General features: G+C 40.6%; 1 protein-coding gene across 1 annotated transcript in view; it reads right to left on the reverse strand.

The window, feature by feature from the left end:
- Positions 1 to 4,329: 4,329 nt before the first annotated feature.
- LOC141173010 (sialic acid-binding Ig-like lectin 13) overlaps positions 4,330 to 12,461 on the reverse strand; it is a 28,548-nt gene continuing 20,416 nt past the window's right edge. Inside the window, exons 5-7 of the mRNA XM_073657629.1 lie at positions 11,979 to 12,101; positions 5,799 to 5,854; positions 4,330 to 4,604 (exon numbers count right to left, since the gene is read on the reverse strand). Coding sequence (XP_073513730.1) covers positions 4,554 to 4,604; positions 5,799 to 5,854; positions 11,979 to 12,101 — 230 coding nt within the window. The 3' untranslated portion in view covers positions 4,330 to 4,553. The remainder of the gene's footprint in view (positions 4,605 to 5,798; positions 5,855 to 11,978; positions 12,102 to 12,461) is intronic.

Here is a 12,461-nt window from a genome sequence, read left to right on the forward strand (position 1 = left end):
CCTCACCCTGCCCCCTCTCTGTTGGGGTCCCTCAAGGCTCTGTCCTAGGACTCCTACTCTTCTCAATCTATACCCTTAGCCTGGGACAGCTCATAAAATCCTATGGCTTCCAGTACCATCTGTACGCTGATGACACCCAGATCTACCTCTCTGGCCCAGATGTCACCTCTCTGCTGTCCAGAATCCCAGCATGTTTAGCAGCCATATCCTCCTTCTTCTCCTCCCACTACCTTAAGCTCAATGTGGACAAAACTGAACTCATTATATTTCCCCCATCTCGCATATCTTTCCCACCTGATCTTTCTATCAAGATAAATGACATCACTCTTTCCGCTGTACCAACAATCCACTGCCTCAGAGTAACCCTTGACTCTGCCCTGTCCTTCAAACCCCACATCCAAGCTCTCACCACCTCTTGTTGCCTCCAGCTCAAAAATATTTCCAGAATCCGTCCTTTCCTCAACCCTCAATCTAGTAAACTGCTTGTGCATGCCCTCATCATCTCCCGTCATGACTACTGCAACATCCTCCTCTGTGGTCTACCTTCTAACACTCTCGCACCCCTCCAGTCAATCCTCAACTCTGCTGCATGACTTGTTCATCTCTCGCCTCGCTATTCCTCTGCTACCCCCCTTTGCAAATCCCTTCACTTGCTTCCATTTCCCCAGTGTATCCAGTTCAAACTACTAACACTGACCTACAAAGCCATCCATAACCTCTTTCCTCCATACATCTCTGAATTAATCTCCCGATATATTTCCTCACGTAACCTTTGGTCCTCCCAATACCTCCTTCTCTCCTCCACACTTATTCATTCCTCATGCAATCGCCTCCAAGATTTCTTCCGAATATCCCCCATCCTATGGAATTCTGTGCCTCAACACGTCCGATTATCCACCACACCTGGATCCTTCAGACGGAGCCTGAAAACCCATCTCTTCAAACAAGCTTACAGCCTGCCATGACCTTGCTTTCTGCCACCCCCAACACCGGAACTACTACTTTGGTAGTGAAATCTTGGGGCGAGAAGACATATATCATTGATGTGAAAGTTCTTCTTAACCAGTTTGACACATCACCATGTTCCTTCACAAGAAATGCACCAAAATACCAGTTGTGCAAAAATTTAGCAACACTTCAAGCTGTTTTATGCAAATTCTTTGGAGAAAAATGAGTAATGAAATGAGGACAGAAAGGCAATCATTGTAAGGATTCATCCCTCGTTTTGAACTCAACACAAAGTTCACAATTGTTTAAAAAGGATTGTATTTTGGGGCACGTATTCAATTACAAATACAAAAGGCAATTTACCATGATCTCATGCATTACCCTAAATTACTAGAAGATAATAATTGAAACGTTTAATGCCCTAGACGACTAAGGATTCAACTGTTAACTCTATCACAACTCTTGCCCCCCAAAGATGCATGTATATATTAATTAAGCTTCTGTGATGATCTGATGCAGAAGATCCGTGGATAAGGATGTTTTTTTATCTCCAATTTTTAATTCTTTAAGGATTCAAATGTAATTTTTTACTTTTAGTTTTTTTACTTTTTCCATTTTCTTGAATTTTATTTCATTTTTTTAGCTCAGGTGTGAGATTTGAATATGTAAAATATGATAAAACATTATGATTCTTCTACATTATTATGTCCTTATGAACATGGCAGACATATGGGTTATTTTCAACGACTGGGTATTATAATAACCCAACAGAATGCCATACTTGCACTTCGGGATGCCAATGGGGCAACAAAGAGAGTTCACCACCGCTTAGCCTCTAAATTGCTGTTCTAGCTGTTCTTCTCTCTTATATTTTTCCTATCTAGAGTTGACTACTTGCCCCTATATTACAATCTGTATGGTAGTGTTTTTTTTTTACTCCCTGATCTGATGTTCTGTTTCTTACTAGACACTGCATTGACTGCTGCCCAGCATGTGAAACATGATCCTATCAGTGGCAGAAAAGAAAAGGGGAGAACCAGGGAGCAGTGAAGTAAAGAGACTAGAAAGGAAAAAAAAAAGAGTCAGGGAATTCACTTATTCAGATTTGCAATGAAAAACAAATCTACTTTAATTATGTATTTTTTTTATCAATCGTAACATTTTCCCAAAACAATAAAAAAAAAAAATCATATTTCTGTTATTTTTTGCACATTTTTGAATGCATCGTTTATTTTTAAAGTATATTACAACGGATTTATTTATTTATTTAGAAGTCTCATTTTTAACCCAGCGACATTGAAAATAAAAATAAATATTCACAGACTGCATTGTTCCCATATATATTCCAGATTTATCATCAATTGTCCAAAAACAACAAAAGAAAGTAACAATTTAATAATCATAAAAAAATCAGAACAAAACCGAATGCAATATGTCAGCAAAAGAGGTGTAAATAAAAACACTTATTACACATTCATATTTGTTCTGTATTTTCAAACACCCTATAGGACTTCCCATATCAGAAGATAATTATTAGGGTCATGATCATGTGGCTGTATGTGAGACTGATTGGTCGGGGCATCTCAGCGACAGATGGAACATTGGGAAGTGACTAATCTTACTGCGCGGAGTTCTTCAAAATCAGAAAAATGCTCAACTCATTAGTGAAGAAGCAGGATTACAACAAAAGTTACAACGAAAGTCACTCAAACGTGAAGTAAAAGAACCAGCAAATACTGAAGGAAGATAGTCTGTGCCATAGAGTGCAACATTGTATCCAACAGTTTATCTATCTCTTATCTATTATCTATCTATTATCTATCTATCTATTATCTATATATTATCTATCTATTATCTATCTATTATCTATCTATTATCTATCTACTATATATCTATTATATATCTATTATATATCATCTTTCTGTCATCTACAGTGGGGGAAAAAATATTTAATCAGCCACCAATTGTGCAAGTTCTCCCACTTAAAAAGATGAGAGGCCTGTACTTGACATCATAGGTAGACCTCAACTATGAGAGACAAAATGAGAAAACAAGTCCTGAAAATCACATTGTCTGATTTGGAAAGATATTTTTTGTTCAATATATACATATCTCTATTCTATCTATTATCTATCTATCATCTATATATCATTTATTATTGATCTATTATCTATCTATTATGTATCTATCTAATATCTATCTATTATCGATCATCTATCTACAGGTGCATCTCACTAAATTAGAATATCATCAAAAAGTTAATTTATTTCAGTTTTTCAATACCAAAAATTAAACTCCTATATTATATATAGTCAATAAAGACAGAGTGATCTATTTCAAGTGTTTATTTCTGTTAATGTTGATGTTTATGGCTTAGAGCCAATGAAAACACAAAAGTCATTATCACAGTAAATTAAAATAACTTACAAAAAAATACCTGCAAAGTTTCCTAAGCTTTTAAAAGGGTATCTTAGTCTGTTTCAGTAGGCTCCACAATCATGGGGATGACTGCTGACTTGACAGATGTCCAGAAGGCAGTCATTGACACACTCCACAAGGTCCCAGAATCTGGAGGAAGAGTGGAGAGGCCACAATCCAAGCTGCTTGAGGTCTAGTGTGAAGTTTCCACAATCAGTGATGGCTTGGGGAGCCATGTCATCTGCTGGTGTAGGTCCACTGTGTTTTATCAAGACCAAAGTCAGCGCAGCCATCTACCAGGACATTGTAGAGCACTTCATGCTTCCCTCTGCCGACAAGCTTTATGTAGATGGAAATGTCATTCTCCAGCAGGACTTGGCCCCTGTCCACACTGCCAAAAGTACCAATACCTGGTTTACAAACAGTATCACTGTGCTTGATTGGGAGCAAACTCGCCTGACCTTAACCCCATAGAGAATCTATTATAGAGAATCTATGGGGTATTGTCAAGAGGAAGATGAGAGACACCAGACCCAACAATGTAGACGAGCTGATGGCTGCTATCAAAGCAACCTGGGCTTCCATAACACCTCAGCAGGGCCACAGGCTGATCGCCTCCATGCCACATTGCCGCATTGATGCAGTAACTGATGCAAAAGGAGCCCTGACCAAGTATTGAGGGCATTTACTGAACATACATTTCAGTAGGACAACATTTCAGATTTTAAAAACATTTTTCAAGCTGTTGTTATAAAGTATTCTAATTTACTGAGATAATGACTTTTGTGTTTTCATTGGCTGTAATCCATAATCATCAACATTAACAGAAAAAAACACGTGAAATAGATCACTCTGTGTGTAATGACTCTATATAATATATGAGTTTCACTTTTTATATTGAAGAACTGAAATAAATTAACTTTTTGATGATATTCTAATTTAGTGAGATGCACATGTATCTATCTATCTATCTATCTATCTATCTATCTATCTATCTATCTATCTATCTATCTATCTATCTATCTATCTATCCAACCTGTAAAACGATGCAGTAGGGGATAATTGGATATATTTAACTTTAAGAAATAAAATAATATTTGATAGGCTTTATAATAACATAAATAAGTTCTAAAAAACAATGAGTCAACATTCAGATAATTGGTTTGTAGAACATGAAGATCTTGAAATCATTGTATCCTTATGTTGTAGTAGGTGTTGTCCTGCTGTCCCATTAGGTCCTTCAAAACAAAAGTTTACTGTTTTCAAAAAAATATTTTTCAATCATATTTAATAATCATAAAAAAATCAGAACAAAACCGAATGCAATATGACAGCAAAAGAGGTGTAAATAGAAACACTTATTACACATTCATATTTGTTTTGTATTTTCAAACACCCTAAAGGACTTCCCATATCAGAAGATAATTATTAGGGTCATGATCATGTGGCTGTATGTGAGACTGATTGGTCGGGGCATCTCAGCGACAGATGGAACATTGGGAAGTGACTAATCTTACTGCGCGGAGTTCTTCAAAATCAGAAAACTGCTCAACTCATTAGTGAAGAAGCAGGATTACAACAAAAGTTACAACGAAAGTCACTCAAATGGAAAGTAAAAGAACCAGCAAATAATGAAGGAAGATAGTCTGTGCCATAGAGTGCAACATTGTGTCCAACAGTTTATCTATCTATTATCTATCTAATATCTATTATCTATCTATTATCTATCTATCTATCTATCATCTATTATCTATTATCTATCTATTATCTATCTATTATCTATTATCTATCTATTATCTATCTATTATCTATTTATTATCTATTATCTATCTATCATCTATCTATTATCTATTATCTATCTATCTATCTATTATCTATCTATTATCTATTATCTATCTATTATCGATCTATCATCTATCTATTATCTATCAATTATCTATCTGTTATCTATTATCTATCTAATATCTATCTATTATCTATTATCTATCTATTATCTATTATTTATTTATATATTATCTATCTATTATCTATCTATCTATTATCTATCTATTATCTATTATTTATCTATTATCTATCTAATATATATCTATTATCTATCTAATATATATCTATTATCTATCTATCATCTATTATCTATCTATTATCTATCTATTATCTATCTATCTATTATCTATTTATTATCGATCTATTATTTATCTGTTATGTATTATCTATTATTCATTATCTATCTATTTATCTATAAAAACTCTCTATCATATGTATAATGAAATGATAATTCCATCCCACACATTCCTGCGGTGACATATAGCCTTAATGATAACAATGATACAGTTCAGTAGGATGTAAACGGTGCATTTTTCACACAGCGACATTCTGAATTGTTATTTGATTTCATGTAAGTTTCTTAAAACTCTTAGCAGCTCCTGTGATACCTGATAAGTAGATTCTGTTCTTTCTTCTTTTGGTTCGCAATTATGCGACCCATTCGCTAGAAAACATAAAATAATCTGAATCAATTCTATATCTGCATTTAGCAAATGGGTTGAATTACTAACTGAACCTACAGTTCAACAAAGTTTCACAGTCAACGTGTACGACAGAGCTACATGAAATTGTGCAACATTGTATGTACATACTGTAACATACCTGGCGGCGTCCTTGCATGGTGGTCCATCTCCCACTGTGCAAGAGCGCGCACTTGATCTCCAGTCCAGAATGTCTCTCTGGCTTCCCTCCATGCTGTCTGTTTGTGTCTGTTTCTGCTGCTTAAGGGCGGCGCCCGATCACTTCCTGCTTTTTGTACCTGCTGTGGGTCACACCCCTTGTGCGTCCTCAGCCTATTGCTGTCTGTCACCTGGTATATAGCTCAGCTGCTCCCATCTATCCCTGCCTGAGCATAGTGTTTCATTCAGTGTGTGCATGCACTCTGGAGGTGCCAGGTCCCGTTCTTTGTCTCCTGCCTTGCGGTATCAGTTCCCGTGTCTGAACTGAGTCCTGTCTTTGTCTCCTGCCTTGCGGTATCAGTTCCCGTGTCTGAACTGAGTCCTGTCTTTGTCTCCTTCCTTGCGGTATCAGTTCCCGTGTCTGAACTGAGTCCTGTCTATGTCTCCTGCCTTGCGGTATCAGTTCCCGTGTCTGAACTGAGTCCTGTCTATGTCTCCTGCCTTGCGGTATCAGTTCCCGTGTCTGAACTGAGTCCTGTCTATGTCTCCTGCCTTGCGGTATCAGTTCCCGTGTCTGAGCTGAGTCCTGTCTATGTCTCCTGCCTTGCGGTATCAGTTCCCGTGTCTGAGCTGAGTCCTGTCTTTGTCTCCTGCCTTGCGGTATCAGTTCCCGTGTCTGAACTGAGTCCTGTTTGTGTACTCTTGCCTGCTGCCTTTCCTGGAGGCTGTATTTCCAGGCCTGTCTGAACACGCTCCTAGCCTGTTCCTCCCGCCTTCTAGGGGCCGATTACCTAGACCCGCTCCTGTATCTTGTCTGTCCTGTCTGAACACGCTCCTTGCCTGTTCGTCCCGCCTCTCTGGGGGCCGATTACCCAGACCCGCTCCTGTATCTTGTCTGAACACGCTCCTTGCCTGTTCGTCCCGCCTCTCTAGGGGGCCGAATTCCCAGACCCGCTCCTGTATCCCGCTGCAGTGTCGGTCTCCTCCGTACACTCAGTTCCAGTCTGAACTCTCTCCTATCCTTTACCTATTTTGCCTCTATGTCCGATCCCTTCCGTTTTCTGCAGAGTCTGTACTCGTACCTAACTCCTGCTTGTTGTCTCTGTACTCTCGTTTGTGAGTTTGTGGTCCACTCGCTACTTCACTGCAAGTACCTTGTGGGTGTCTGGCTCTGCCTTACCCTTCCTGTCTGTTCCTTGTGAACAGAGCCCTGTCCCCCCTACTCAGCCTTGCCTGCTCTGACTTCTTTGCTCACCGCTCCAGCGGTTCTAGCCTGCTCCGACTCCTTTGCTCACCGCTCCGGCGGCTCTGGCCTGCTCTGATTCCTTTTGCTCACTGCTACGGCAGTCTTGCTTCATTCTTGCTCACCGCTCCTTGCGGCCTTGTCCTGCTCTACTCTTGCTCACCGCTCCAGGCGGCCTTGTCCTGCCCTGTTCTCGCTCACCTCTCTGGGCGGCCTCTCTCTGCTGTGTTTGTCCGCCACATCTGTGGTTCTGTTCCTGAGTCCCAGTGTATACTGGGTCCTATCCCGCCAGTGTCTCTACCTGCTAGTGCCTCCCTGTCTGCACTCTAGCTGTGCTTGCCTGTACCCCTCTGCCTGTATCGTTCCTGAGTCCCAGTGTGTACTGGGTCCTATCCCGCCAGTGTTCCTACCTGCTAGTGCCTCCCTGTCTGCACTCTTGCCTGTACCCCCCTGCCTGCATACCCGCCTGCCTGCATACCAGTCGTGCCTGCCTATACCCACCAGTCTGTGTGCCAGCCTACCAGTCTGTTCCTGTATTCCCCTGTGTGGGTCAACAGCCGTGTCCGGGGTCTGTCCTGGAGTAGCACCTGGTCCCTCTGCTCGGTTCCTCCTTGGTGCACTGGCGTCGTATGCCGTCGTGCGACCCTGGTCGGATCGGGCGAATACCTAGTTACGCCCCTCCAGGCATTCACTCTCCGGCACGGTCCAGTGGAATCACACGCACACGCCGCTCAGCCCGGGCGTGTGCATTACACATACCATTATATGTTCTATTAATCTAGAATTACAAAATTACATCCTGTAAATATTATACTCCAGAGCTGCACTCACTATTGTGCTGGTGCAGTCACTGTGTACATACATTACATTACTGATCCTGTACTGATACTGAGTTATATCCTGTATTATACTCCAGAGCTGCACTCACTATTCAGCTGGTGCAGTCACTGTGAACATACATTACATTACTGATCCTGAGTTACATCCTGTATTATACTCCAGAGCTGCACTCACTATTCTGCTGGTGCAGTCACTGTGTACATACATTACATTACTGATCCTGTACTGATTCTGAGTTACATCCTGTATTATACTCCAGAGCTGCACTCGCTATTCTGCTGGTGCAGTCACTGTGTATATACATTACATTACTGATCCTTTACTGATAATGAGTTACATCCTGTATTATACTCCAGAGCTGCACTCGCTATTCTGCTGGTGCAGTCACTGTGTATATACATTACATTACTGATCCTATACTGATCCTGAGTTACATCCTGTATTATACTCCAGAGCTGCACTCACTATTCTGCTGGTGCAGTCACTGTGTACACACATTACATTACTGATCCTGTACTGATCCTGAGTTACATCCTGTATTATGCTCCAGAGCTGCAATCACTATTCTGCTGGTGCAGTCACTGTGTACATACATTACATTACTGATCCTGTACTGATCCTGAGTTACATCCTGTATTATACTCCTGAGCTGCACTCACTATTCTGCTGGTGCAGTCACTGTGTACATACATTACATTACTGATCCTGAGTTACATCCTGTATTATACTCCAGAGCTGCACTCACTATTCTGCTGTTGCAGTCACTGAGTACATACATTACATTACTGATCCTGTACTGATACTGAGTTACATCCTGTATTATACTCCAGAGCTGCACTCACTATTCTGCTGTTGCAGTCATTGTGTACACACATTACATTACTGATCCTGTACTGATCTTGAGTTACATCCTGTATTATGCTCCAGAGCTGCAATCACTATTCTGCTGGTGCAGTCACTGTGTACATACATCACATTAATGATCCTGAGTTACATCCTGTATTATACTCCAGTGCTGCACTCACTATTCTGCTGGTGCAGTCACTGTGTACATACATTACATTACTGATCCTGAGTTACATCCTGTATTATACTCCAGAGCTGCTCTCACTATTCTGCTGTTGCAGTCACTGTGTACACACATTACATTACTGATCCTGTACTGATCGTGAGTTACATTCTGTATTTTGCTCCAGAGCTGCACTCACTATTCTGCTGGTGCAGTCACTGTGTACATACATTACATTACTGATCCTGAGTTACATCCTGTATTATACTCCAGAGCTGCACTCACTATTCTGCTAGTGCAGTCACTGTGTACATACATTACATTACTGATCCTGAGTTACATCCTGTATTATACTTCAGAGCTGCACAAACAATTCTGCTGGTGCAGGCACTGTGTACATACATTACATTACTGATCCTAAGTTACATCCTGTATAATAATGAAGAGCTGCACTCGCTATTCTGCTAGTGCACCGTGTCACTGTGTACATACATTACATTACTGATCCTGTACTGATCTTGAGTTACATCCTGTATTATACTCCAGAGCTGCACTCACTATTCTGCTTGTGCAGTCACTGTGTTTATACATTACATTACTGATCCTGAGTTACATCCTGTATTATACTCCAGAGCTGCACTCACTATTCTGCTGGTGCAGTCACTGTGTACATACATTACATTACTGATCCTGTACTGATCCTGAGTTACATCCTGTATTATACTCCAGAGCTGCACTCACTATTCTGCTGGTGGGGTCACTGTGTACATACATTACATTACTGATCCTCTACTGATCCAGAGTTACATCCTGTATTATACTCCAGAGCTGCACTCACTATTCTGCTTGTGCAGTCACTGTGTTTATACATTACATTACTGATCCTGAGTTACATCCTGTATTATACTCCAGAGCTGCACTCACTATTCTGCTGGTGGAGTAACTGTGTACATACATTACATTACTGATCCTGTACTGATTCCGAGTTACATCCTGTATTATACTCCAGAGCTACACTCACTATTCTGCTGGTGCAGTCACTGTGTATATACATTACATTACTGATCCTGAGTTACATCCTGTATTATACTCCAGAGCTGCACTCACTATTCTGCTGGTGCAGTCACTGTGTACATACATTACATTACTGATCCTGAGTTACATCCTGTATTATACTCCAGAGCTGCACTCACTATTCTTCTGGTGCAGTCACTGTGTACATACATTACATTACTGATCCTGAGTTACATCCTGCATTATACTCCAGAGCTGCACTCACTATTCTGCTGGTGCAGTCACTGTGTACATACATTACATTACTGATCCTGAGTTACATCCTGTATTATACTCCAGAGCGGCACTCACTATTCTGCTAGTGCAGTCACTGTGTACATACATTACATTACTGATCCTGAGTTACATCCTGTATTATACTTCAGAGCTGCACAAACAATTCTGCTGGTGCAGGCACTGTGTACATACATTACATTACTGATCCTAAGTTACATCCTGTATAATAATGAAGAGCTGCACTCGCTATTCTGCTAGTGCACCGTGTCACTGTGTACATACATTACATTACTGATCCTGTACTGATCTTGAGTTACATCCTGTATTATACTCCAGAGCTGCACTCACTATTCTGCTTGTGCAGTCACTGTGTTTATACATTACATTACTGATCCTGAGTTACATCCTGTATTATACTCCAGAGCTGCACTCACTATTCTGCTGGTGCAGTCACTGTGTACATACATTACATTACTGATCCTGTACTGATCCTGAGTTACATCCTGTATTATACTCCAGAGCTGCACTCACTATTCTGCTGGTGGGGTCACTGTGTACATACATTACATTACTGATCCTCTACTGATCCAGAGTTACATCCTGTATTATACTCCAGAGCTGCACTCACTATTCTGCTTGTGCAGTCACTGTGTTTATACATTACATTACTGATCCTGAGTTACATCCTGTATTATACTCCAGAGCTGCACTCACTATTCTGCTGGTGGAGTAACTGTGTACATACATTACATTACTGATCCTGTACTGATTCCGAGTTACATCCTGTATTATACTCCAGAGCTACACTCACTATTCTGCTGGTGCAGTCACTGTGTATATACATTACATTACTGATCCTGAGTTACATCCTGTATTATACTCCAGAGCTGCACTCACTATTCTGCTGGTGCAGTCACTGTGTACATACATTACATTACTGATCCTGAGTTACATCCTGTATTATACTCCAGAGCTGCACTCACTATTCTTCTGGTGCAGTCACTGTGTACATACATTACATTACTGATCCTGAGTTACATCCTGCATTATACTCCAGAGCTGCACTCACTATTCTGCTGGTGCAGTCACTGTGTACATACATTACATTACTGATCCTGAGTTACATCCTGTATTATACTCCAGAGCGGCACTCACTATTCTGCTGGTGAAGTCACTGTGTTCATACATTACATTACTGATCCTGCACTGATCCTGAGTTACATCCTGTATTATACTCCAGAGCTGCACTCATTATTCTGCTGGTGCAGTCAACAGTGAATACACATCAACAGCTTATGTCAATGCTGCTGTCAATCACTGAGCTCAGCAGCTTGTGCTGTTTTCCTGAGCTCAGTGATTGGTGGCAGCAGTGATATAAGCTGTTGATGTGATATCACTGCTGCAGCTAAAACACTGAGTACAAGCACTATCTGTCTTTGTTGTTTTACATTTACTGGAAGCTTTTGAGGTCCATTATTTTAAAAGTGAAAAACTCCTTTAATGTTGTTACAAGGGGTCAATTGTATTAAAATCCAAGAAAAACAATTATGTGACTGATTACTGTTACCTAATTGTATTTTCTTTGCATGTTTCTTGAGAAAGCAATATGACCCCAAAATGATCAGAAGAAGGATTATAAAGTTGCCGACAACCATCCCAGTGATAAGGATAGAATCCATAGATCTGCAAACTGTAAAAAATAGTGGCAAATTAGAAAGTAAAGTACCAGTGAACCCCCCCACCCCGGTAAGCAACATCCAGACTATAAGACGCCCCCCCAATTTTCTCCCAAATTTGAGGGGAAAAAAGTGTGTCTTATAGTCATAGAGTCATAGAATGGTAGAGTTGGAGGGGACCTCCTGGTTCATCTGGTCCAACCCCCTGCTCAAAGCAGGATTCACTAGATCATCTCAGACAGATGTCTGTCCAGCCTCTGTGTGAAGACGTCCATTGAAGGGGAACTCACCACCTCTCGTAGCCGCCTGTTCCACTCATTGATCACCCTCACTGTCAAAAAGTTTTTTCTAATATCTAATCTGTGTCTTCTCCC

The sequence above is a fragment of the Phyllobates terribilis genome, unplaced genomic scaffold (genome assembly GCF_046119375.1).
Source record: "Phyllobates terribilis strain yellow unplaced genomic scaffold, ASM4611937v1 Scaffold_12__6_contigs__length_324123572, whole genome shotgun sequence".
NCBI lineage: Eukaryota > Metazoa > Chordata > Amphibia > Anura > Dendrobatidae > Phyllobates > Phyllobates terribilis.